This window comes from Astyanax mexicanus, chromosome 22 (assembly GCF_023375975.1).
Source record: "Astyanax mexicanus isolate ESR-SI-001 chromosome 22, AstMex3_surface, whole genome shotgun sequence".
In the NCBI taxonomy this organism is placed as follows: Eukaryota; Metazoa; Chordata; class Actinopteri; order Characiformes; family Acestrorhamphidae; genus Astyanax; species Astyanax mexicanus.
Window position 1 is genome coordinate 33,940,995 of NC_064429.1, and position 25,296 is coordinate 33,966,290.

General features: G+C 39.5%; 1 protein-coding gene across 1 annotated transcript in view; it reads right to left on the bottom strand.

Moving 5' to 3' along the window:
• si:dkey-215k6.1 (transmembrane protein 132C) overlaps window positions 1-25,296 on the bottom strand; it is a 320,457-nt gene that overhangs the window by 189,798 nt on the left and 105,363 nt on the right. Inside the window, exons 2-3 of the mRNA XM_049470573.1 lie at window positions 19,694-20,114; window positions 18,026-18,487 (exon numbers count right to left, since the gene is read on the bottom strand). Coding sequence (XP_049326530.1) covers window positions 18,026-18,487; window positions 19,694-20,114 — 883 coding nt within the window. The remainder of the gene's footprint in view (window positions 1-18,025; window positions 18,488-19,693; window positions 20,115-25,296) is intronic.

A 25,296-nucleotide genomic window follows, 5' to 3' on the forward strand; every position in this document is an offset into this window, starting at 1 on the left:
GTGTGTGTTGCAAATTCAAAACAGAAAAAAATGATCAAATATATATTTTTAGATATACTTGGTTACTTTATTGTCCTGTGCAGTTTTTTGAAAATTATTTGCATATCGATTTTGGCAGTCTTTTTCTTTTTGGTGGATTTTTTTTTTTTGTGGGTTTTGCTGCTAAAGACTTTTGCTTTCTTTTAATTTTAATGTTTGTCTATTGTTCGTTGTCCCATGTTGCACAATGGTAAACGTAATTTCGTTACACTGTGTACCTGTTCTCAGATGTATTGACAATAAAAGCCTCTTCACTTGACTTCTTCTTCTTACTGTGAATAAAAAAAAAGAGTGACAGGACACAAGGCACTTCGGGGAGCCAATCAGATTTCAGCTGGGGCCACTGCCTCTGTAGTCCCGCCCCTAGAACCGCCAGTAAACAAGAAGGTATTCATAATGTTATGGTTAAACAGTGTAGTTATACCGAACCAAACCTTAACTTTGGAGCATCTTTGCATCCAGACTAATGAAGCTCTGGGATCTTTTTCAGTTCTTAAAACAGAGCGAAATCCAGGACTGAAGGGAAAATGGTTTCAGTAATGATTTTACGCAATTTAGCCGCAATATTTATCCAAACAAGAGAAAAATAACAGCATCATTCCACACAGCTCGCTCTAATGGCACTCCAGAACGCCGTTCCAATCAAGTGCTCCACACAATTTACACCTAATTAACTGTCTTAGCTCTGCACACACTCTTATACGTGTGTGTGTGTGTGTGTGTGTGTGTGAGAGAGAGTGTGTGTTTATGTGAAAGATGCTACAAACAAGAAAAAGAGACAATTACACCCCAGTTAAAAACTACAAAGAGAGCCAATCAGCATTCAGTGGAAGTGTTTGGACACACACACACACACACACACTTCAGTGGGTCAAATAAACACAGTAAAGCTTCTGTCTCCGATAGGAGGGGAAAACACACTTACTGAAGCTAACCGCTATGCTAATTCTAATGAACCATTTTAATTCCAGGTTACATTTTAGATTATTCATAGTTTATAATACAATGATTTATGTTATTTATGTTTTACGTTGTTATTTAAATCATAAAACATCAAAAATAGTTTGATACTATCATTTACTTTATTGCTATATGATGATTTATATTATTCGCATTTTATAATAATATTTATAGAATACTTACAGTACATGTTAAAAGTTTGAACACACCTTAAATTAAGTTAAATAGATTTTTTTTTATTATTTTAAGATTAATACTAACTCAGTTGTAAAGTAGTGAAGAGGTAGAGTTACAGGTATACAGTGAATTATAGCTCTATTTGAGTAATGTTCTAATCCTGATTATGAGAAGCAAAAACTACTCAACTAAGTAAAAAAAAATGACTTTGAAGAAATGAAGGTCAGTCAATCCAAAAAAAAAGATTTGCAAGAACTTTGAAAGTATCCTCAAACGATGTCAGCTCAAAACCATTTAAAAACGTTATAATGATAGAACTGGCACTCATCAGGGTCGCAAGTTAACAGCAAGTTAACAGCAAGTTAACAGCTCCCCAGATAAGAGCACCTAAATGCTTCTTCACATAGTATTTAAGTTTGTTTAACACTTTTAAGTTACTACATGATTCCTTATACAGTGTTCCCTCTGAATCACTTTACTATTAATCTACAATGTAGAACATTTTAAAATAATAATTAAAAAAAAAAACATAAAATGTTAAGCGTGTCCAAACTTTTAACTGGTACTGTATTATTAAGTATAGGGCCTTTATGAAGTATTACAGCAGCTTTTGTACAACCGTTTAAAAATAAATAAAATGAATAAAGAGCAAAATTTAAGTTCTGGATTAAAATGTCAAACATTTTAATATCTGTAATTCACTTCACTAAATTATAGTTCCTCAAGCAGACCCCCGTCCATCTGCTGAGTCACTTTTTTTAGAGCAGCACAGATGATACAGATGTGCAAATGCACACAAACAGCCAATAGAAAATGACTTTCCGTCTGGAGCAAAAACTGTACTGAATATGAACCAAATGGCACCATTCCATAAACCTCCTGAGGACATTTAATTTCTGTACATTTATCTGCACTATGATACCTTATTTTTTAAAACTTCAACCCTTTGGCCTCATATAGAAACACTGCTCATAACTTCTAGTGGTCACATGACAACATTACACTCAATTAATTGAAAATATAAAGGCGGGAATCCCAGTCTGAAGTTTCTACAGCCAATTCTCATAATATTTTATATTTAAAACTAGTGTTTTTAACATATATAGCTTCAAAATTGCAATAACATGAAGCTACAATATGAGTAAATAATCCAAACTGTCCACATATGAGGACATTTTAGGTCCTATTTTAGTGATATGTTGTAGCACACTGGTCAATTACAGATGGAGCAGCTGGATTTAGGTTATGTCAATGTGTCGTTAGTATTGCAAGGGCGTGAAAAATACACCTTGCACGGCTTGAAACGTGCAAAAGAAATGAACTAATTCTCTTAATTAATCATAGTTGTGTTCAAGTTTGGGCGTAACGTAAAATAAACCACTCAGTGTGCCAGTTGTCATTCCCTTTAAGAGCCGGGTAAGCTCTGACTTTGGCACGTTCATATCTTAAGCATTGCCGAGTAGCATCACAGCGCTAATGCTTGTAGGAAAGCGCAGCGACTCGGTTCTGATACATCAGCTCACAGATGCAGCCTTGTGCTGATCCATATCACCCTAGGAGTGATGAGGGAAGAGAGCGCCATCTACTGTACCCACCCAGAGAGAGAGAGCAAGGACAATTGTGCTCTCTCAGGGCTCCGGCAGCTGATGGCAAGCTGCATGACTGGGATTCAAATCAGTGATTTTAGATGAAACAGTGAACGAGCAGGTGTCTCATTACTTTATCCATATTTTGCAGCTTATTTCGTAGCTTTATTTGGACACTACAGTTTCCGCTGCTGTATTTTTGGGTCTGGCTGGAGTGTCCCTCCCCTAGAGGACATAATTTTGTGATTAAATGAGAAATCATGAGCGTCCCGGATTACCTCACCCTCTACGTGAGTACAGGATGTTCTACAGGGTTGTAGAGATGAGTAAGAGGGAACAGGGAGAAGACCCCCTCTGAGGATCGCTGTGGAAAGGCATTAGAGATATGAAATAGATACTGTTCCTCCTTTAATTCTGTTTTAGTCGTAATGCAGGGAAAAATAATACAACCTGCCCTTGTGAAACGGAAGTGAACTTAAGAGCAGTAAAAGTATGCTCAAATTAGGTAAAGAATAGTGAAAGTACATTTCCAATTTAATATACTATACTCTGTATTTTCATAAAATGTATTTTTAAGCAATATGCTTTATATATACAGTTCTGGACATCTAGAAATTAAGAGACCACTTCAATTTCCGAATCAGTTTCTCTGATTTTGTTATTTATATGTTTATATTTGAGTAAAATGAACATTGTTGTTTTATTCTATAAACTACAGACAACATTTCTCCCAAATTCCAAATAAAAATATTCTCATTTAGAGCATTTATTTGCAGAAAATGAGAAATGACTCATAACAAAAAGAGGCAGAGCTTTCAGACCTCAAATAATGCAAAGAAAACAAGTTCATAATCATAAAGATTTAAGAGTTCAGAACATTTTAATCACCGTTTTCATGCATCTTGGCATCATGTTCTCCTCCTCCACCAGTCTTACACACTGCTTTTGGATAACTTTATGCTGCTTTACTCCTGGTGCAAAAATTCAAGCAGTTCAGTTTGGTGGTTTGATGGCTTGTGATCATCCATCTTCCTCTTGATTATATTCCAGAGGTTTTCAATTTGGTAAAATCAAAGAAACTCATCATTTTTTGGCATTCTGTCCTGGGTAAAATGCTGTAGTGCTGTAGTTCAGTGGTTTCGGGTTAAGAGTACGCCGTGCGATATTGGCTGCTGCTTCTCACCAGTGTGTAGATGAGTGCTGAGTATAAATGGTTGTGTGTAAAAACGTGATTGTAAAGCTATATTAGTGTAACTTTATTCATTTATTCATTCATTCATTTATTCATTCATACTATATACCTGCATCTGTCTGGGACTGATATGCTGTAACTGCATGCTGAGTTCTGTTCTCCTCTGTTGGTTTGTGTTTTCTGAGCTTTTATATTTTCAGTGTTTCCTCTGATGGTGTACTCCACTGTATCCCGGGTGTGTTTTATGTAATTACAGTGCTGCAGTGTGGGCTGAGCTTTATTATAGTTTTATCATTTTATAATAGCACTGTTTTCATCCCACATTCATAATTAACGTTTAATCTGAATTTCGGTCAATTTCTGTTTTTAAACAGGTTTCATAAACAATCCTGACCTGGGAGCCTTTATCATAATCACGCATTTAATAACCGTCACAAAACACAGCTCATATTAACCTCTCTCGCCCTTTCTCTCTCTCTCTCTCTCTCTCTCTCTCTCTCTCTCTCTCTCTCTCTCTCTCTCTCTCTCTTTCTTTAGTCTCTTTAGTTTCTGTCTATAGTCTTTCTCTCTATCATTCTGTTTTCATTATTACTGCTCTCTCTCTCTCTTTCTATAGTCTCTAGATTCTGTCTATAGTCTTTCTATCATTCTGTTTTCATTATTACTGCTCTCTCTTTCTCTCTCTCTCTCTTTCTCTCTTTAGTCTCTTTAGTTTCTAGTTTCTTTCTATTATTCTGTTTTCATCATCACTGCTCTCTCTTTCTCTCTCTCTCTCTCTCTCTCTCTCTCTCTTTCTTTAGTCTCTTTAGTTTCTGTCTATAGTCTTTCTATCATTCTGTTTTCATTATTACTGATCTCTCTCTCTCTTTCTATGGTCTCTAGATTCTGTCTATAGTCTTTCTATCATTCTGTTTTCATCATTACTGCTCTCTCTTTCTCTCTCTCTCTCTCTTTCTCTCTTTAGTCTCTTTAGTTTCTAGTTTCTTTCTATTATTCTGTTTTCATTATCACTGCACTCTCTCTCTCTCTCTCTTTCTCTCTCACACATGTTTTTCAGTTACAGTACCAGTCAAAAGTTTGGAAACACATTCTCATTTAATGGTTTTATTTTTTATTTTTATTACGAGGGAACACATAATGAATCATGTAGAAAGTTTTTTTTTTTTTTTTACACCTGTAGTTGTGTTATAGTTTCTATGGTCCAGATCAGTTGAGGAGTTTGTTTATTTGGAGCGTTTCTCCCTCTGTTTGGTTTGGTTTCACACAGGCATAAAAAACCTAAACGCACCAAAATGTGCACCAATAAACTGTGCAGCGCAGATGTACATGTAGTAAACAGAGTGGCGCGACTGCAAGCAGTGAACACAGCACAGACCCCACATGTAAACAGCATGGAGCAGCGGAGACAGTGTTTGTTTATAGCTGTGGTAATTAGCGTTATCTGGCTAATATTTCAGATTAAACTGCACCTTATCAGCAGATAAACTCAAATAAAAGGAGCATATTTGTTAGCTGGGTCGGATCGAGACCGGATCACGTTCTCAGAGTTGCGATTACTGTTTTCACACCTGCTCAATCGAACCCCACTAAGGGCACAAATGATCCAAAGTCATTTTTTACCATTTCAAATAGTGCTGGTGTGAAAACGCCTTTAAAAGTGTTAAACAAACCAAAATACTGTATAAGGTGCTCTTTTCTGGGAGCTGTTAACTTGTAGTTTCTGAGGCTGGTAACTCTGATTAACTATTTATTAATTATTTATCTTGCACAATATAGAGGGAACTCTTGCTCTGATGAGCGCCAGTTTCATCATAATAAGGTTTAGATGATCTTTGCAATGACTGCACTTGAGGATACTTTTTTTTTTCTTTATTTAGTTAAGTAGTTCTTGCTTCTCATAATCTGTATTAGAATATTACTCAAATAGAGCTATTCACTGTATACCTGTAACTCTACCTCTTCACTACTTTACTTTAACTGATGCTCTCAAACACATTAAGCTAAGAGACAAACCACAGATAAAACTTGGCTCTGAAACTTCTTTCATACCTAGATAACAAATTTATACATAAAAGGTTAAAAATCTGAGGTAAATTCTTGTTCTTTTGTTATGATTGTGATGCCCCAGCCATACGTCAGTGATTCTTACAGAGAATAACTCTCTCTCTCTCTTTCTCTCTCTCTTTCTCTCTCTGGGCCACATAAATGAAGAAAGCAAAGCCTAAAAACTAGTAATGCTACAAGACCCCCACACACACACACACACACACACACACACAGTCTCTTTAGCAGTCAGGATCAGACTAGGAGTGAGGCGTGTGTGTGGGAGTGCAGCTAAAGAGCTAAAAAACAATAGGCAAGCCATCAGCACCACTAAAGCACTATGTGTGCGTGTGTGTGTGTGTGTGTGTGTGTGTGTGTGTGTGTGTGTGTGTGTGTGTGTGTAAGAGAGAGAGAGAGAGAGAAACTACACACAAGAGTCAAGGCTATGCGGATGTTTTTAAGAGCCTCTGTCTGATCTGTGTAAAGCCTAGTAATCCCTACACACACACACACACACACACACACACATCTAAACACACAAACACACACACACTCTCTGTTTTGACCCTCTCCCATGTGGGCAGTACAAACACTCAGGCTCTGATCCTCTCACTCAGAACGATCCACTAGCAGTGCTCAAACACACACACACATACACACAAATACACACATACACACACACAAAAAAACACACACACACACAATACAAACTTTTGCCTCTTTTATCAGTTGAAGTGATTTAGAAGTGAATGAGTGACTAAGGGCTACAGAAGAGGGACCATAAAAAAGCTCCTCAGCCAATCAGCATCCAAGGATGTTATGACATCATTCTAAAATAAGATTAAAAGTAAAAATCAAAAGCTTAAACTACACAAAATCACTCTCACATAAAGATAAATAGATCTCACCAGCTCTATTATTACCAGTTTTTCTTTTAAAACGAGCCGTTTAAGGTCTCTGTCACTTTTATGCAAATAAGCTGTTGCTGGACACGCCCCATGTTTACACTGAGCGATTACTACATTTTAAACATGATAAAGCACAAAACTCAGTATTTGAAATTACCTATGTATCCCTCGTCTGTGAGCTGACTTGCTGTAGACAGTAGGTACAGATCCCTCCCTCAGACGAAGTCTGCTGGCTAATCCTGCTGTGTACTGTCTGAGGTTCTTAACCAGGAGTCTGAAATGGCCGATCTTCAACTAGAAGATCAAGTGCGTGGAGCTCTGGTGGGGGTTGAGGGGTGGGGCCAGGGTAGTTCTATGCAGGCTTCTGTTTGGGACATCACAATAAGGGAGGAGCCTGCAAATCAGGCTTCTTGCACCATTTTAAAAGCCAAATTTAATGTTTTTTAAGACTTCAATAAATATAATTTAGGATGCAAAAATGTAATTATAATTTTTTTAGCTCTTTCTCGGGTAATGTTAGTACTGTTAGTTAACTCGCCGTTAATGTTAGCTAGCTTTCTGCTTACCTTAGTTTTATCCCTGGTAATGTTAGCTAGCTTGTTTAAGCTAGCTAAACGTTAGTATGTTAGCTAGCTTGCTGCTAAAGTTACTTAGCTTGCTGCTAATGTTAGTATGTTATCTAACTCGCCGCTAATGTTAACTAGCTCTCCGCTAACCTTAGTTTTATCACTGGTAATGTTAGCTAGCTCGTTTAAGCTAGCTAAAGTTAGTATGTTAGCTAGCTCACTGCTAAAGTTAGGGGGTTATCTATCTGACCGCTAAAGTTAGTTTGTTAGCTAGCTCGCTACTAAAGTTAGTATGTTAGCTTGCTCACCGCTTAAGTTGGTATGTGAGCTAGCTCACTGCTAAAGTTGGTATGTTAGCTAGCTTGCTGCTAAAGTTAGTTTGTTAGCTAACTCTCTGCTAATGTTAGCTAGCTCTCCATTAATCTTAGTTCCCTCCCCAGATTAGATGTTTTATACCTACAACAAATCTACTGGAAATGTAAGACAAATTAAGAATTTTCTTCATTAAAAGTTATAATTAGCACTATTTTACCATAGTTTAATGTGTAGTTTTAATGTTTTATTGCTGAATTCTTCATAAAAAGCACAAAAAAAGATGGCAAGTAGTTTGTTTCAGTAACTTGTTAGCTAAATAACTTTCCCGTTCCTCCTTAAATGGTGCAAAAGATGGCATGGGCTGTGGCATTTAAGGTGGAATGGTAAAAATAAAATAAAATAAAAGCTAATCAAAGCTAATTTCAGCTCTCCAAAATAAGATCTGGGCAATAATAATAATTCATTTCTGCACCAATTCCCACCTTTCTGAAGACATACAATAAAATATGGCGTGAATATGACTAGTTAACCAGCAGAAGCAGCTCGGTTACTGAACTTTAGCGCTCCTGATGACTCAATGTAGCTTTAGAAGGCCCAATCCCATTTCACCCCTTGGTCCAATCACTTACCCCTAACCCTTCTTTTTGAGTGTCCCTTCCTCTTGGAACAGAGTTATTATGATAAGGGGTGAAATCCTCCACTCTAAGAACTGGAAAACCCTCAAACACCCGATACGTAATCAGGAGCGTTTAATAAAGTTCAGTAACCTTACTGCTGCTGCTGCTGCTGATTAACTAGCTAACTTTAGGGAGTATTTGATTGTATGTCTTCAGAAAGCAGGGAGAAATTAATTATTATTGTCTATTCTTTAATTCCTCTGTGATGGGAAGCTAAAATTAGCTTTGATTAGATTTTATTTTATTGTATTTTTTATTTGTTCCGCCTTAAATGCTGCAGCCCCTGCTGTTTGTTGCACGATTTAAGGTGGAACGGGAAAGTTAGCCAGCAAGCTAGCAATCTTTTTTGTGCTTGTTATGAAGAATTTCAGCCATAGAACTCTGATAACAAGGTGCTAATCGTCACATTTAACAATGAAAATACTGAAATGTGTGGGTTTCTTACCAGTGATTCTCATACCTCTCGGTTTAAAGTGTAATAAAGTGTATTTAACCAGAGCTAAGATACCCATCTGCGCAAGAGTGTGTGTGTGTGTGTGTGTTTAAGACTGACATTTCCTCGTGGAAGGTTCTGGCCTCGTGTTAAGCAGTTGGGTGTTAAGTGCTGGGAGATCAGAACGAGACGAGGCGAGAAATAAAAGAGGCTTTTTTAGAGCAGCAGATCCTGACCCCACATCACTCCCACAGTTTAACATAATCACACACACACACACACACACACACACACACTCACTCACACACACGCACATACACACACTCGCGTATCTACGGCAGGAGGAGGAGTGGAAAGATCAGATTATCCTCGGCATTCGATGGAAGATCAGACCAATTCCATGCAAGAGCAGCAGACTACAGTCACACACACACACACACACACACACACACACACACACACACACACACACACACACACTTAAACATTGAGTTTCTTTAATTTTACCAAATTGAAAACCTCTGGAATATAATCAAGAGGAAGATGGATGATCACAAGCCATCAAACCACCAAACTGAACTGCTTTAATTTTTGCACCAGGAGTAAAGCAGCATAAAGTTATCCAAAAGCAGTGTGTAAGACTGGTGGAGGAGAACACGATGCCAAGATGCATGAAAACTGTGATTAAAAACCACCAGGGTTATTCCACCAAATATTATTACTCACAAATATACCTATAAATAGCAAAATCAGAGAAACTGATATAGTTTCCTAACTTTTTCCAGAGCTGTATATCACTACACAAGTGTATCTTTAAAGTCACTTGCCTCACATTCCCTTTAAGAGCCAGGTGAGCTCTGACTTTGGCGGATTGCTATTTTAATGGCACAGCTACCTAGATGTGTCCAACGCTTCTCAGCAGGAAACTGACCTGCTGTAAATACAGTACAATGTGTGCACTGGGGACACACTTGTGTTGACAACGTCTGGTCTCTGTTGGCGTCTGTCTAGGTTGTATTCAGTCAGTGGAGCACCTGTGTTTTCCATTGTCAAAATACGACAAGCAAAACAACACAGAGAGAATATGTAAAAATAGATTCCTGGCAGGATGTAAGATAGCAATGAGCATTAAGATGCACCTTGTGGAAGATAAGGCCCTATTTGTTTTACAAGCTTATGAATAAACCGTAAGAAAAACAATAGAAAATCAGAGAACAATAATAATAGAAATATTAAAATACTGATTCTCTGATAAAATCACTCAGTAGTAAAATTGGCATGTTGCATTGTGACATATGTGTTACACACTACTTCTGTATGTGCAGATCAATACATATTACCTATTCCTCTAAATTTATAATCGTTTATTGTTCCGACAAACTTTTATCTTCCTTCTGAATAAATTTATAAACCCACACTTACAGTACATGCAATAAAAAAACATATTCCCACTCTCTATCACACACACACACACACTCACACTCACACACACACACTCATATCTCACAGAGGATATAAAAGTGTCTATATTTTCTATAGTCAGAGAGAAAAAAAAGAGTAAAAGCTCTAAATGGAGATCCATTTTCAGACCGAGTGGCTCACGGGGGATTGTGGGGGCTCAAGTTTGTTCCCGGGGGATTGTGGGGGTTTGAGTTTTTTCCACTCAGATCCATCACACCTCTTAACTACCGCTAATGACTCTCATCACCCGCCCAAATGAATATTTCAGAGTGGCTAATGAAGAGAGAGAGACGGAGATAGAGAGAGAGAGAGAGACAGAGACAGAGACGGAGAGAGGGATAGAGACAGAGAGAGAGAGAGAGAGAGAGAGAGAGACGGAGAGAGAGAGAGAGACAGAGAGAGAGACTGAGAGAGATGGAGAGAGAGAGAGAGAGACTGAGAGAGAGAGAAACGTAGAGAGAGAGATGGAGAGAGGGAGAGAGAGAGAGAGAGAGAGAGAGAGAGAGAGAGAGAGAGAGAGAGAGAGAGAGAGAGAGATAGACAGTGAATTGAAAGTGTGCAATGCATCAGTTACTACAGTACTAGTACTATACTTTTGTTAATAAAGTATTTGGTACAGTATTGATTGTACACCTCATTCCCACCTCATTTACCCCTCTCCACTCACCTCATATACCCCTCTCCACTCACCTCATATACCCCTCTCCACTCACCTCATATGAGGTGGGTGGCACCTCATTTACCCCTCTCCACCCACCTCATTTACCCCTCTCCACCCACCTCATTAACTCTTCTCCACCCACCTCCTTTACCCCTCTTCACCCACCTCATTTAACCTCTCCACCCACCTCATTTACCCCTCTCCACCCACCTCATTTATACTTCTCCATCAACCTTGTTTACACTTCTACGCCCACCTGGTTTACCCCTCTCCACCCACCTCATTTAAACCTCCCCCGCACCTTGTTTAGACTTTTCCACCCACCTCATTTACACCTCTCCACCCACCTTGTTTACCCCTCTCCACCCACCTTGTTTACCCCTCTCCACCCACCTCATTTAACATCTCCACCCACTTCATTTACCCCTCTTCACCCACCTATTTAACCTCTCCACCCACCTGTTTTATACCTCCCCACCCACCCCATTTACCCCTCTTCACCCACCTCATTTACACCTCTCCACCCACCTCATTTACCCCTCTCCACCCACTTCATTTACACCTCTCCACCCACCTTGTTTAAGCTTTTCCAACCACCTCTTTCACCCCTCTCCACCCACCTCGTTTACACCATTCCACCCACCTCATTTACACCTCTCTGCCCACCTCTTTGACACTTCTCTGCCCACCATGTTTAGGCGTCTCCATCCACCTTATTTAAGTTTTTCTTGCACCTCTTTCCTTTCATCTTGATCAGGTTTTACCACCCAACATATTTACAGTGTTAACACCTGTCCATCCACCTCATTTGAGACATTCTGTCTAGGATTTGCATGTTCCCACCCATCTCATTTGCATTTCTCCACCCACCACATTGGCTACAAGTGTGTCTGTAAGGGGAGGGGCAGTGAATCTCTCAATTCCCCTAATTCCCCAACTCCCAAAACTCCCATAATCCTCCCTGGCTGCCGTGTGTGTGTGAGCACACACTCCTTCTGAGGCTTCTTTCCTTTCTCCTGAAAATTCCTCACATTAAAGGAGGAACACGGCGTGAAAGCCTGCAGCACTCGCTTAGAGAAAGAGAGAGAGAGAGAGAGAGAGAGAGAGAGAGAGAGGAAAAGAAAGAGAGAGAGAGGAAAAGAAAGAGAGAGAGAAAGAGCGAGAGTGCAGGAAGTGAAGGGAAATGAACCCAGACTGAGCTTGTTAACCTCGTTAACCTCGTTACTTTAGACACAACAACCATCAGAGCGCAGAGGCTTTATTTACGCTGATTATTTACACTCTGTGAGTCTGTGTGTGTGTGTCTGTGTGTGTGTGTGTGTGTGAAAAGTAACACCAGTAACACATCTTGAACTTTACATTGTCAAAACATATCATCATCTTATTTAGTCCATATGTAACACTGCCATAACTCATATCAGAGCAATATAAATGATCTTAAACATTAAATATTTACCATTAATACATTAATAATATATTTTGTTTTTAAACATATCTAAATTTTAAAAACTGGGGTGTCGCTTTTCGTGGGAGTTCTTCTTCTGGACACGTCACGCGTCTATACGTACTTACGTCACACGTACAACCTCTAAAAGAACATCCGGCTCAGTTTTACTGAACACGAGCGGCTGGTGGAGCATTGGAGACCTCAGAAGGGGAACCTTAGAGCTCAGTAGCTCGTTCATCCATAGTAAAACCAATGAAACGAAGGAGTAAACTCTCTCTCTCTCTCTCTCTTTCTCTCTCTCTGACTGAACATAACCTGGATTTGGATTCATGCGCTTTGAAAGGAGACCGCATCACACCCTCCCAGTTTAAAATGATTCTTCTGCATGCTCCTGGCAATTACCCATTCTCACCAGAAGGGCTATAAATCCCCTAAACCCCAAAACGTTATAAACTCTAGAGACTGAATACATGTCAATAATTCTACAGAAATTGATCTACATTGGACTTTTTAGAAGATATTGTTGCAGAGCTGCTTTCCCATGCAGTAAAAGCTTTAAAGCATGTCTTTTAATGTATTCTTTATATACCACATTAATTTAAGTCTACGTAAATCCACTTTTTCATTATACACGCTCTTTAAAAGTGCAGAAAAGTGACTTTGACGTCGAAAAAACACGGAAAACATTGTTTTCTTCGTCAGTAGGAGCCCGAAGTGTTTCTATTTCCAACCTCATTCACTCCGATTCTACACACAAACAGAAATAAATAAATAAAAATAAAAATAAAATATCGCTGCCGGAGAGATCACCCACCCCGAGCAGCAGACGCTGCGTTTCTGATTTTTCACAATTTCACCAGAACGCTGCGAGAGGAATGAAAGCAAGTCGTTTCTGTAATGAGATGAGCACGGCTGGAGTGTGTGTGTGTGTGTGTGTGTGTGTTGACTGCTCTGTGTGAGTGAATAGTGAAAGGAAATTGCATGATGGGAATTCAGTTCTGTAAGAAAATGCTCTCATTTCCATCAAATCCAGACAGAAATGATCCGAAAACACATCAACCGAGACACCAAACACCCGCAAAACTTCAGGGAACACTTTCTCGGAAACACCTACCACTCCCTTGTACACATACTCAGCGTGGCCAAATTATTGGAAACACTTACCATACTATCTTGTAGCTACTCTAAATGGCCACTTTATCAGAAATGCCTCCTACTCCGACTTCCACCCTTTAGCTACACTTTGTGGCCATTAGAAACTTTATTAGAAACACCTACTACTACACCTTGTAGCTACACTTAGTGGCCACTTTATTAGAAACACCTACTACACTATCTTGTAACTACTCTCTGTAAGTGGCCACTTTATCAGAAACACCTACTACTACTACCTTGTAGCTACACTTGGTGGCCACTTTATTGGAAACACCTACTATACTATCTTGTAGAGACATTTTGTAAGTGGCCACTTTATCAGAAACACCTACTACTACTACCTTGTAGCTACATTTAGTGGCCACTTTATTAGAAACACCTACTATATTATCTTGTAGCTACACTTTGTAAGTGGCCACTTTATCAGAAACACCTACTACTACCTTGTAGCTACACTTAGTGGCCACTTTATTAGAAACACCTACTATATTATCTTGTAGCTACACTTTGTAAGTGGCCACTTTATCAGAAACACCTACTACTACACCTTGTAGCTACACTTAGTGGCCACTTTATTAGAAACACCTACTACACTATCTTGTAACTACTCTCTGTAAGTGGCCACTTTATTAGAAACACCTACTATATTATCTTGTAGCTACACTTTGTAAGTGGCCACTTTATCAGAAACACCTACTACTACACCTTGTAGCTACACTTAGTGGCCACTTTATTAGAAACACCTACTACACTATCTTGTAACTACTCTCTGTAAGTGGCCACTTTATCAGAAACACCTGCTACTACTACCTTGTAGCTACACTTAGTGGCCACTTTATTAGAAACACCTACTACACTATCTTGTAACTACTCTCTGTAAGTGGCCACTTTATTAGAAACACCTACTATATTATCTTGTAGCTACACTTTGTAAGTGGCCACTTTATCAGAAACACCTACTACTACTACCTTGTAGCTACACTTAGTGGCCACTTTATTAGAAACACCTACTACACTATCTTGTAACTACTCTCTGTAAGTGGCCACTTTATTAGAAACACCTACTATATTATCTTGTAGCTACACTTTGTAAGTGGCCACTTTATCAGAAACACCTGCTACTACTACCTTGTAGCTACAGTTAGTGGCCACTTTATTAGAAACACCTACTATACTATCTTGTAGAGACATTCTGTAACTGGCCACTTTATCGGAAACACAAACTATACTATACAATCTTGTAGCTACATTCTGTAATTGGCCACTTTATCGGAAACACAAACTATACTATACTATCTTGTAGCTACACTTTGTAAGTGGCCACTTTATCAGAAACACCTACTATACTATCTTGTAGCTACACTTTGTAAGTGGCCACTTTATCAGAAACACCTACTACTACTACCTTGTAGCTACAGTTAGTGGCCACTTTATTAGAAACACCTACTATACTATCTTGTAGAGACATTTTGTAAGTGGCCACTTTATCAGAAACACCTACTATACTATCTTGTAGAGACATTTTGTAAGTGGCCACTTTATTGGAAACACCTACTATTCCTATACTATCTTGTAGCTACATTCTGTAATTGGCCACTTTATCGGAAACACCTACTATACTATACAATCTTTTAGCTACATTCTGCAAGTGGCCACTTTATTGGAAACACTTACTATACTATACTATCTTGTGGCTACATTCTGTAAGTGGCCACTTTTTTAGAAACACCTACTATAACTATACTTTCTTGTAGCTACATTTTGAAAGTGGCCACTTTATTGGAAACACCTACTATTACTATACTATCTTGTAGCTACCCTTTGAAAGTGGCCACTTTATCAGAAATAACCTTCCTTGTACTTTTGGCTCTTATTAATGTGGTTTTGTTCACTAACAGGGTATTTATTTTGATTTAATTGTATTATTATTTTATTAATATTATAATAGCTGTTATAACCGCGTGGTTCTGCAGTGGTGAGGTTGTATCGCGGCTCCGTGGTGAGACTCGTTCGCTCTCGGACGTTCTCTGAAAGCTAAAATTTACCGCATCCACATCCATCATCATAACTGTGACAGATCAATGGCTAAAGCCCATTATTTGGTCGTTATTAAACTCAGTGGAGAGAGAGCGGCGGTGGGATAAGGCCGAGCGAGCCGGGGTGTGTGTTAATGTGCTGTAGTATCTGTAGAGTAATGAATAAGGCTAATCTATCAACCGTCAGACAAAGACCAGCAAGGGAGAAAAGAGAGAGAGTGAGAGAGAGAGAGAGAGAGAGAGAGATAGTAACTCTCCACAATCATCTATAAAAAGGTTGAGTTTGCTTTGCTTTCTTTAGTTTATTTTGTAAAAGAAAAAAAAATGTTTTCATCCATATCTACAATACCATCCCTTGCCATACTTGTCTATACCTATCTATACCCATACCATCTCTTTGCATAAGTATCTATGCCTATCCATAACAATCTATACCCATACCTATCTATACCCATACCATCCCTTTTTTACTTATCTATACCTGTTCAGAACAATCTATACCCATATCTATCTTTAGCGTATAATTTTTACCCATACCCATTTTTGGCTCATAACATGATCATCCATACCTATACACAATATACTATACCCATCAATACCTATACTCAATATACTATTCCCATCAATACCTATACTCAATATACTATTCCCATCAATACCTATAGTCAATATACTATACCCATCAACACCTATACTCAATATACTACACCCATCAACACCTATACTCAATATACTATACCCATCAACACCTATACTCAATATACTACACCCATCAACACCTATACTCAATATACTACACCCATCAACACCTATACTCAATATACTATACCCATCAATACCTATACTCAATATACTATTCCCATCAATACCTATAGTCAATATACTATACCCATCAATACCTATACTCAATATACTATACCCATCAATACCTATACTCAATATACTATACCCATCAACACCTATACTCAATATACTATACCCATCAATACCTATAGTCAATATACTACACCCATCAACACCTATACTCAATATACTATACCCATCAATACCTATACTCAATATACTACACCCATCAACACCTATACTCAATATACTATACCCATCAATACCTATACTCAATATACTACACCCATCAATACCTATAGTCAATATACTATACCCATCAACACCTGTACTCAATATACTACACCCATCAATACCTATACTCAGTATACTACACCCATCAATACCTATACTCAATATACTATACCCATCAATACCTATACTCAATATACTATACCCATCAATACCTATACTCAATATACTATTCCCATCAATACCTATAGTCAATATACTATACCCATCAACACCTATACTCAATATACTATACCCATCAATACCTATACTCAATATACTACACCCATCAATACCTATACTCAATATACTATACCCATCAATACCTATACTCAATATACTATACCCATCAATACCTTTACTCAATATACTATACCCATTAACACCCATACTCAATATATTATACCCATCAATACCTATACTCAATATGCTATACCCATCAAGACCTATACTCAACGTATTATACCATTACATACTATTTACACCTTCTATACCCAAACTCAACATACCCATCCATACCCATTAATACCCTTCTATATCCAAACTCAACATACCTGTCCATACCCATTAATACCCTTCTATACCCATAGTCAACATACCCATGCATACCCATGCATCCATACTTGATGTCAAACTATACACATACTCATCTATAACCACCCATACTCATTGTGATCTATACCCTTATCTATGTATAATCATACTTAAACATAAATATTCATACCATACAATTCCATACTAATCCTAACCCATTCCATGCCTTTCCATACTTATCTATACCTATCCATACCAATCTATATCCATACCTAACCATACACATACTTTCTCTTGCCATATGCATCTATAAATATCCATACCAATCTATACCCATACCTATCTATACCCATACCATCTCTTTCCATACACCCATACCCATTCATACCCTTCTATACCCAAACTCAATATACCCATCCATACTTATAGTCAACATACCATACCCATTTGTACTGATCTATACCCACCCATACTCATTTTGATCTGTATACATCTATACCCATATCTATCTATACCCAAAAACACCTATTCCCATAGAAATTCATACACATACTCATTAATACACATACCCATACATACCAATATATTTATTTAGTGTTCTGAACATGTTTATATGATGTTTTTAATTTTTTTTATAAAATATTTTTTTTTGTTTTAGTTTTAAATATTATTCTTTTTTTCTGTAGTGTAAAGTTTCAGGCTGCAGGAGGATAAAGCCGTACCTGAGGGTGAACTGCTCGGTGGTGGCCATTGTGTCCAGCAGGATTTGGAAGCCGACCACCTGGCCCTGTTTAACCGGACTGGCTGGAGCCACGATCTGGATGTTCCGGTCCAGTCTGAGCTTCTTCCCCTCGGCTTTACTGTCCACCGAGCCCAGAGTCAGCGTTCCAATCCGCTGCACCTCCACTTCCTGCCCCCTGCCCTGCGCCCTGCAGTCACCCCCCTGCTCGTCCGCCAGGGACAGGGAGTAGTGCAGCTCCATGGTGGGCAGGGGGGGCTCCTGAGAGCGCCTGCGGGGGGGCGGCGGGGTGAACCAGGACTGAGGGACGTCCAGCCGGGTCACACACATGCCCAGACTGCCCTCCAGCCGGCAGGCCGCAGATACTGACCCCTCGCCGTGGTCCCGGATGCCCACCACCCGTACGCAGGGTAACAGCTCGGCCGCGGGGTCCAAGTCATCCCACCTGAGAGAGAGAAACCAGAAAAATAAGAAAAATTAAAAAGAGAACGAGAAAAATATGAAAAATAAAAGAGAGAATGTGAAAAATAAGAAAAATAAAAGAGAGAACGAGAAAAATAAGAAAAATAAAAGAGAGAACGAGAAAAATAAGACAAATAAAAGAGAGAACGAGAAAAATGAGAAAAATAAAAAAATAAAAAAGAGAAAGAGAAAAATAAGAAAAAATAAAAGAGAAAATGAGAAAAATATGAAAAATAAAAGAGAGAACGAGAAAAATAAGAAAAAGAAAAGAGAGGATGAGAAAAATAAAAAAATAAAAAAGAGAGAATGAGAAAAATAAAAAAATAAAAAAGAGAATGAGAAAAATAAGAAAAATAAAAGAGAAAATGAGAAAAATATGAAAAATAAAAGAAAGAATGAGAAAAAAATGAAAAATAAAAGAGAGAACAAGAAAAATAAGAAAAATAAAAGAGAGAACGAGAAAAATAAGAAAAATAAAAGAAAGAATGAGAAAAATATGAAAAATAAAAGAGAGAATGAGAAAAAGAAGTAAAAATAAAAGAGAGAACGAGAAAAAAAGGCTAAATGGATCAGAGTACTTAGGAAACAAGTATGACAGTGATTTAGCCAGAATGCTAACACTGTTTCCGACATGCTAACCACACAGTAAGGATGTCGGATGAGAGCCATAGCCAGCATGCTAACACTGCGGTAGCAATGTTGGACAAGGTCTATAGCTTGGATGCTAACACTGTAGTAGCAATGTTGGACAAGGCTAATGCTGTAGTAGTGATGTTGTAAAAGGCCCTTAGCTTGGATGCTAATGCTGTAGTAGCAATGTTGGACAAGGCTAATGCTGTAGAAGTGATGGTGGACAAGGCCCTTAGCTTGGATGCTAAAACTGTGGTAGCAATGTTGGACAAGGCCCTTAGCTTAGATTCTAACACTGTGTTAGCAATGTTGGACAAGGCCCATAGCATGGATGCTAACACTGAGGTAGCAATGTTGGACAAGGCTAATGCTGTAGTAGTCATGTTGGACAAGGTCTATAGCTTGGATGCCGACACTGTAGTAGTGATGTTGGACATGGCCCTTAGCATGGATGCTAACACTGTGGTCGCAATGTTGGACAAGGCTAATGCTGTAGTAGTGATGTTGGACATCCAGGCCAATAGCCTAGATGCTAACATTGCGTACAGAAGAACCTCACCTGCGTCCGGTCAGGTAGAACAGCAGGTGAGCCTGCGGCCGATCCGCCCTGATCGCCGTGGTTACCAGGTGTGCCCTCACCTTCCAGCCCTGCGTCAGGTGCGCTGTGTGTGTGAGGAGCGTGGAGGTGGGCGTCAGCGCCCCCTGCAGGATGTCAGGCGGCACCAGCGTGTCGGCGGTCAGGTTGCCGTAGCTACAGTTGATGGACAGCAAGGGGGCGGGGCCCGAGGGCTGGTGTAGGAAGAGGGTCTCGCTGCGCGTCTGTAGACTCCCGTTGCGCATCACTTCCTGCCCCGCCTCCCGCAGGAAGAAGGAGGCGGAGTCGGCGCCCAGCAGCTGGCAGGAGACGGGCAGGTAGGTGAGGGAGGAGGAGGAGAAACGGGGCACGACGTCCATCATCACACCCGACCGGCTCTCACACACTGCAAGAGAGAGGGTAGACGTTATAGTATGTGTGTGTGTGTGTGTGTGTGTGCGTGTGTGTGTGTGGTCCACTAACCACCCCCCCTCCCCCGACCCAGTCCTGACCCCTGATTTACAGCCGTACACCCGAGGTGTGTGAGCCGTAAGTGCACTTCAGTGTCGTTCCTGAGCATCGTTAATGCTGTCGACCTTTTCAGCAAGAGTGTGTGTGTGTGTGTGTGTGTGTATGGGTGTGTGTGTGTGTGTGAATAAGTGAGTGTGTGTGTGTGTGTATTGACTAATGCTCTTGTTGCTGAATGCAATCAATTCCTCACAGCAGTGCTCCTCCAGAAGTTAGTATAAAGCTTCCCTGGACAGTAAAGACACTTACTTTTAACTAGGGGTGGGCGATATGTCCCTAAAATAATATCGCAATATTTTATGGTGTTTTCGCAATAATGATACTGTTAGCGATATGACAAAAAAAATTGCATACAATATGAAGCATGGCACACCTCTAACTGAGATATTAAAAACTACAAGAATTTTATCAGATTTGTAACAGATGATCCAGAATGTCATGATACTAAAAATAACGCACTCCATATATCTCCATATATCCAGGATTAAAGTAAAATAAATGATACTGGACTAATATAATCTACAGTCTCTAGTAGATATATAATGGGAAATGAGAACAGTGTGAATTTTTCTTTTGCTAAAACCAGGAAAAAGTAGTACCCTGATGTGATATAATTAGGAGTGGGTGACATGGTACAATAGTTCAGGGTATAATTTCGTTCACCATATTTAAAAATGTTGGCGATATATTGTGTAAAATACGATATGGCAAAAATTTAATTCAGGGGTTAACTCCAGACCTGGACTTGGACTATTACAAATTGTACAGTGGGCAAGACTTTCATTGTATTTTTTTCTTTACTTTTACCAGACATGGATATACTTTAGAGTAGTCATAGGTGAAACAAGTTTTGATGGGAGCCATGATGCTCCTGAATGCATCCCATCCAGGTGGGGGAAATAAAAATACTGCCCACGCACTCAAAAAACGAATGGCTGTCTGATCGACTCTTTGCAAAAAAACATGCCAATCAGAACCCTCTCTGTTTTGCATGCACTTCATGAATACCCTAGTGTAAAATATAACAGTGTGAATGTTAAACGTCTAGAGTGCAGCGAAACGAGACAAGTCACTGTATAAATGCTGGGCTTTGTCCCACCCATCGGACACTCAGCGTCTCTGGGGGTCTATGCAGCAATGTGCTGGCCTCGGATGGCCCAGACCCTCAGCTTCTGCATGATGATTGGATGATTTGTCTGAGGCTGAATCCCTTTTTGATTGACAGCAAAATGAGCGAATCAGCAATCTTTTGGTGTAAACATCCGCGCTGGAAGAATTTAATTTTCATTCTGTTCTAAATTGCACCAGATACTTTCCTAATCCTCTTAGCAGCAATTTACAAAACAATATTTTCATTGTTACGTTTTACTGTATGTATGTTTATTTGCATCTGTTTAAATCACATGTGGTGCTTTTTCAGGTAAAAACATATTGCTGAGATAAATGGATTAGTTTCATTTGCTGTGGTGCCTAAAACTTGGGTCACTTTTTCTAGATTCTGGGAGATTTTATCTGACTTGCTGGGTATCAGCCGTTATTGAGATGCAGTAGAGTCCCGCAACTTCTGTGAGACTCGGGAAGTCTGTGCTACCCTCTGGCACGTTTCCTTTTTTGAGGTCAAAAAAGGTCACAATTTACACCAAAAACACCTCCCACCTCAGCTGAGCCAAGCCAGCAACGCCTATTCTAATCCTGCGGATGAATACAGATTGTTAGCCGCCCCCCTGCCTCCGCCCAGAGCTACCGAGCTCCCGAGCTTCCGAGCTTCCGAGCTCCGGCTTGGGAAGAGTTTTCCTGCTGATTCAGGCGTCGGGATCGGCGCTGCAGCCCCTCGGAAAAGCCAGACATCATCACAAACCTAAACAAGCTGACGGCAAACGTGTGGGGAGGTTTCTCAATCCCAGTTTTTCATTTCATCTCCCCTCAGAATGTGTGTGTGTGTGTGTAGAGTGGCGGGCACTGTCAAGGTGTGAAAATATAATGAAGCTCTGGAATGGCGCTGCGCCTCATGACAACAGCTTAACCACACAATAATCCCTTCAGAGAGAGAGAGAGAGAGAGAGAGATACAGAAAAAGAGAGAGAGAGAGAGAGAGAGAGAGAGAGAGTACTCTGTCAGCAATCCAGTTCAAATATAACACACACACACACACACACAAACACACACACTCAATGACTTATCCCGAAAAACAAAAAACAAAGGCCTAAGAAGAAGTCTGGAAGGTACGTGTGCCTTCACAAATCACTCACTCACACACACACACACACACACACACACACACACACACACAGACACACACACAGACACACATACACACACACACACACAGACACACACACATACATACACACACACACACACACAGACACACACACATACATACACACACACACACACACACACTCCGAAAAAGAATCGATACCCCAGCGCGGGCGGAGGAGGAGTGTGTCGGAGAGCTGAAGCTCCAAGATGCTTGTTGCTTTTCCATTAGCACCGCGCTGCAGCTACACACTACCACACTCCCAACACCCCTCGCAAAATCCTGCCTCACAGCCCCGCCTCACAAACCACACCCACTTCTATTAAATCACACCTTTACTCCACCCACATCTTGCTATACCCCACACACACTTGCACAAAATCAAGTATGTAGAGGCTGAAGTGGGTGGATGACAGTGTTTCAGGGTGGCCCCATGTCTATGTTACCTCCTGGCACTCTTATTTATTTTTTCAGTTTAGTAAGATTGTCTCTCTTTCATTTTTATATAATGATATCTTCACCCTATTTCTTTTTACTCTCTTGGGCGGTAAGGTGGCTTAGTGGTTAGCACATTCGCTTCAAAGTGCTGGGGTCCTGGGTTCAAGTCCCTATCTGGGTGGAGTTTCTACATTCTCGTAAGACTTAGGGACTCCAGTTTCCTCCCACAATCCAAAAAACATTAAAATTAGGCAAAGTGAATATTCTAAATTGCCCAGAAAAATAAACTAAATTGGTGTGTGATCGTGTATGTGGCTGTCTTCCGGTTGAGAGTACGCTGTGCCCGATTGGCTGCCACTTCTCTCGGTGTGTGATGAGTTAGGTGTGTGGAATGTAACTGTAAGCGTAAGGAAGTAAGTAATTATTAACTTTTTATTAAACCCCATCTCATCAAACCAACAACCTATAATAGCCAACATCAGATTAAACCCCACACACTCTTTCAAATTAAATTACACCTTGGTACCACTTTAAAATAAGACTACCTTTATAAAGGGTTTATAAATGGTTTACAATTAGTTTATAAATGGTTACTAATTAGGTTGTAAATGCCTTATAAATCATTAATAATCAGTTATAACACATACGTAGAAATGGCAGCAATGACCTGTTGTTTGCCAAATAGTAAACCCACAGCCATCTATATTGTTGCCCTTTCTATGTATGTGTTATAACTGATTATTAATGATTTTTAAGGCATTTACAACCTAATTAATAACCATTTATAAACTAATTGTAAACCATTTATAAACCCTTTATAAAGGTAGTCTTATTTTAAAGTGGTACCAGTATAGCTTTTGGTAATTAATGGTTTCCCATTAAATAAAGGCTGCAGGTTTAGAAGTTCATTGACACTGATTCAGGGAAATGTGCTAAACTGAGATGCTGATGCTATCATTCCACCACTTGCACATTTGTGGAGGGTCTAGTGGGTGGATGCCAGTGTTTCAGGGTGCCCTCATGTCTATGCTACCTTCTGGCACTCTCCAATTATTCTATTCACTTTCTATTAAACCTCACCACATTGAACCACACCCACTTACATAAAATTACACTTTTACTTTACCCATTTCTTACTAAACTCCACTCCATCCTATCCAGCAACTCCCTATAAAACTGCACCACATCAAACCCCACCCCCTCATCTTTAGTCCACCTTTATATTAAACCCCACCAAATCAAATCCCACCCACTCCTATTACATTACACCTGCTCTCTATCTATTAACCACACTATCAAACCCCACCAATAACCTATTAAACCAAGTCTCATCAAACCCCATTAGTGCCTGTAAAATGACACCTTTACCTGAGCAACCTATAAAACCACACCCACTTCTGCAAAATTACACATTTACCATTTACTCCAGCTTCTCCCTATTAAACCACGCCTACTATCTATAAAACCCCACCCAAGTATTTAAAACTGCACTTTAGTCCACACGCTCCCTTTTACACTTTACCTAACTTTACCAAACCCCACCCACTCCCTATAATATCACTCTAAATCTGTGACCTTATCTTAAACATTGAGTAATATGGACTTTTAAAAAGTGACAGAGTTCCTCAGCCCAACTCCACCTCTACTACAGTACTATACGAGCTGCTGGCTCTCCGGTTCTGCAGATGGATGATGTTGGAGACTCTGGAGAACAGCGATATGAAGCCATATACGAACTATAAAGTAAAATACAGTGCCTCCAAACGTGACAGGCTCAAAGAGACCCGCCACCCGCCGGTTCTTTACAGCCACTCAGGGCTACAGGACGCTCGTAACTCTACAGATCTGTTCTACGTCTCGCCCGGGGCTGACCTTTACCTTCACATCCAACTCAGGGTTCCACAATTCCATACTAAACGTACTCCATCTGCTACGACATGTTCAGTGTCTGAAGTTCTGCTTCTTCAGTTTTGTTTTTTTTAGCACTGGAGCTACGAGGCTAATGCATCTAACACATAGTATTGTGCACTGAAAAAAATGATAAATAAAATTTACTTAAAAAAAAGTTTTGCAACTTTCTGTATTTGCTTTTTTTAAGTAAGTTTAATTTCAGATAAATTTAAGTAACTTCAACTCGGTTTCAAGACTTAAATGTTACATAGAGTAAATAAGTGAACTGAACTTCAGTCAATCCTTTCATTTCTGCATACAATATTACCTAATTACAATTACTTCATTTATACAATATTACTCAAATAATTTGTAATACATAATACATAAATTATAATTCCTGAAATTTAAATATTTTTACACACATATTACACTGTCTCAACAGATGGATGGCATGTAATACATTCTTTAT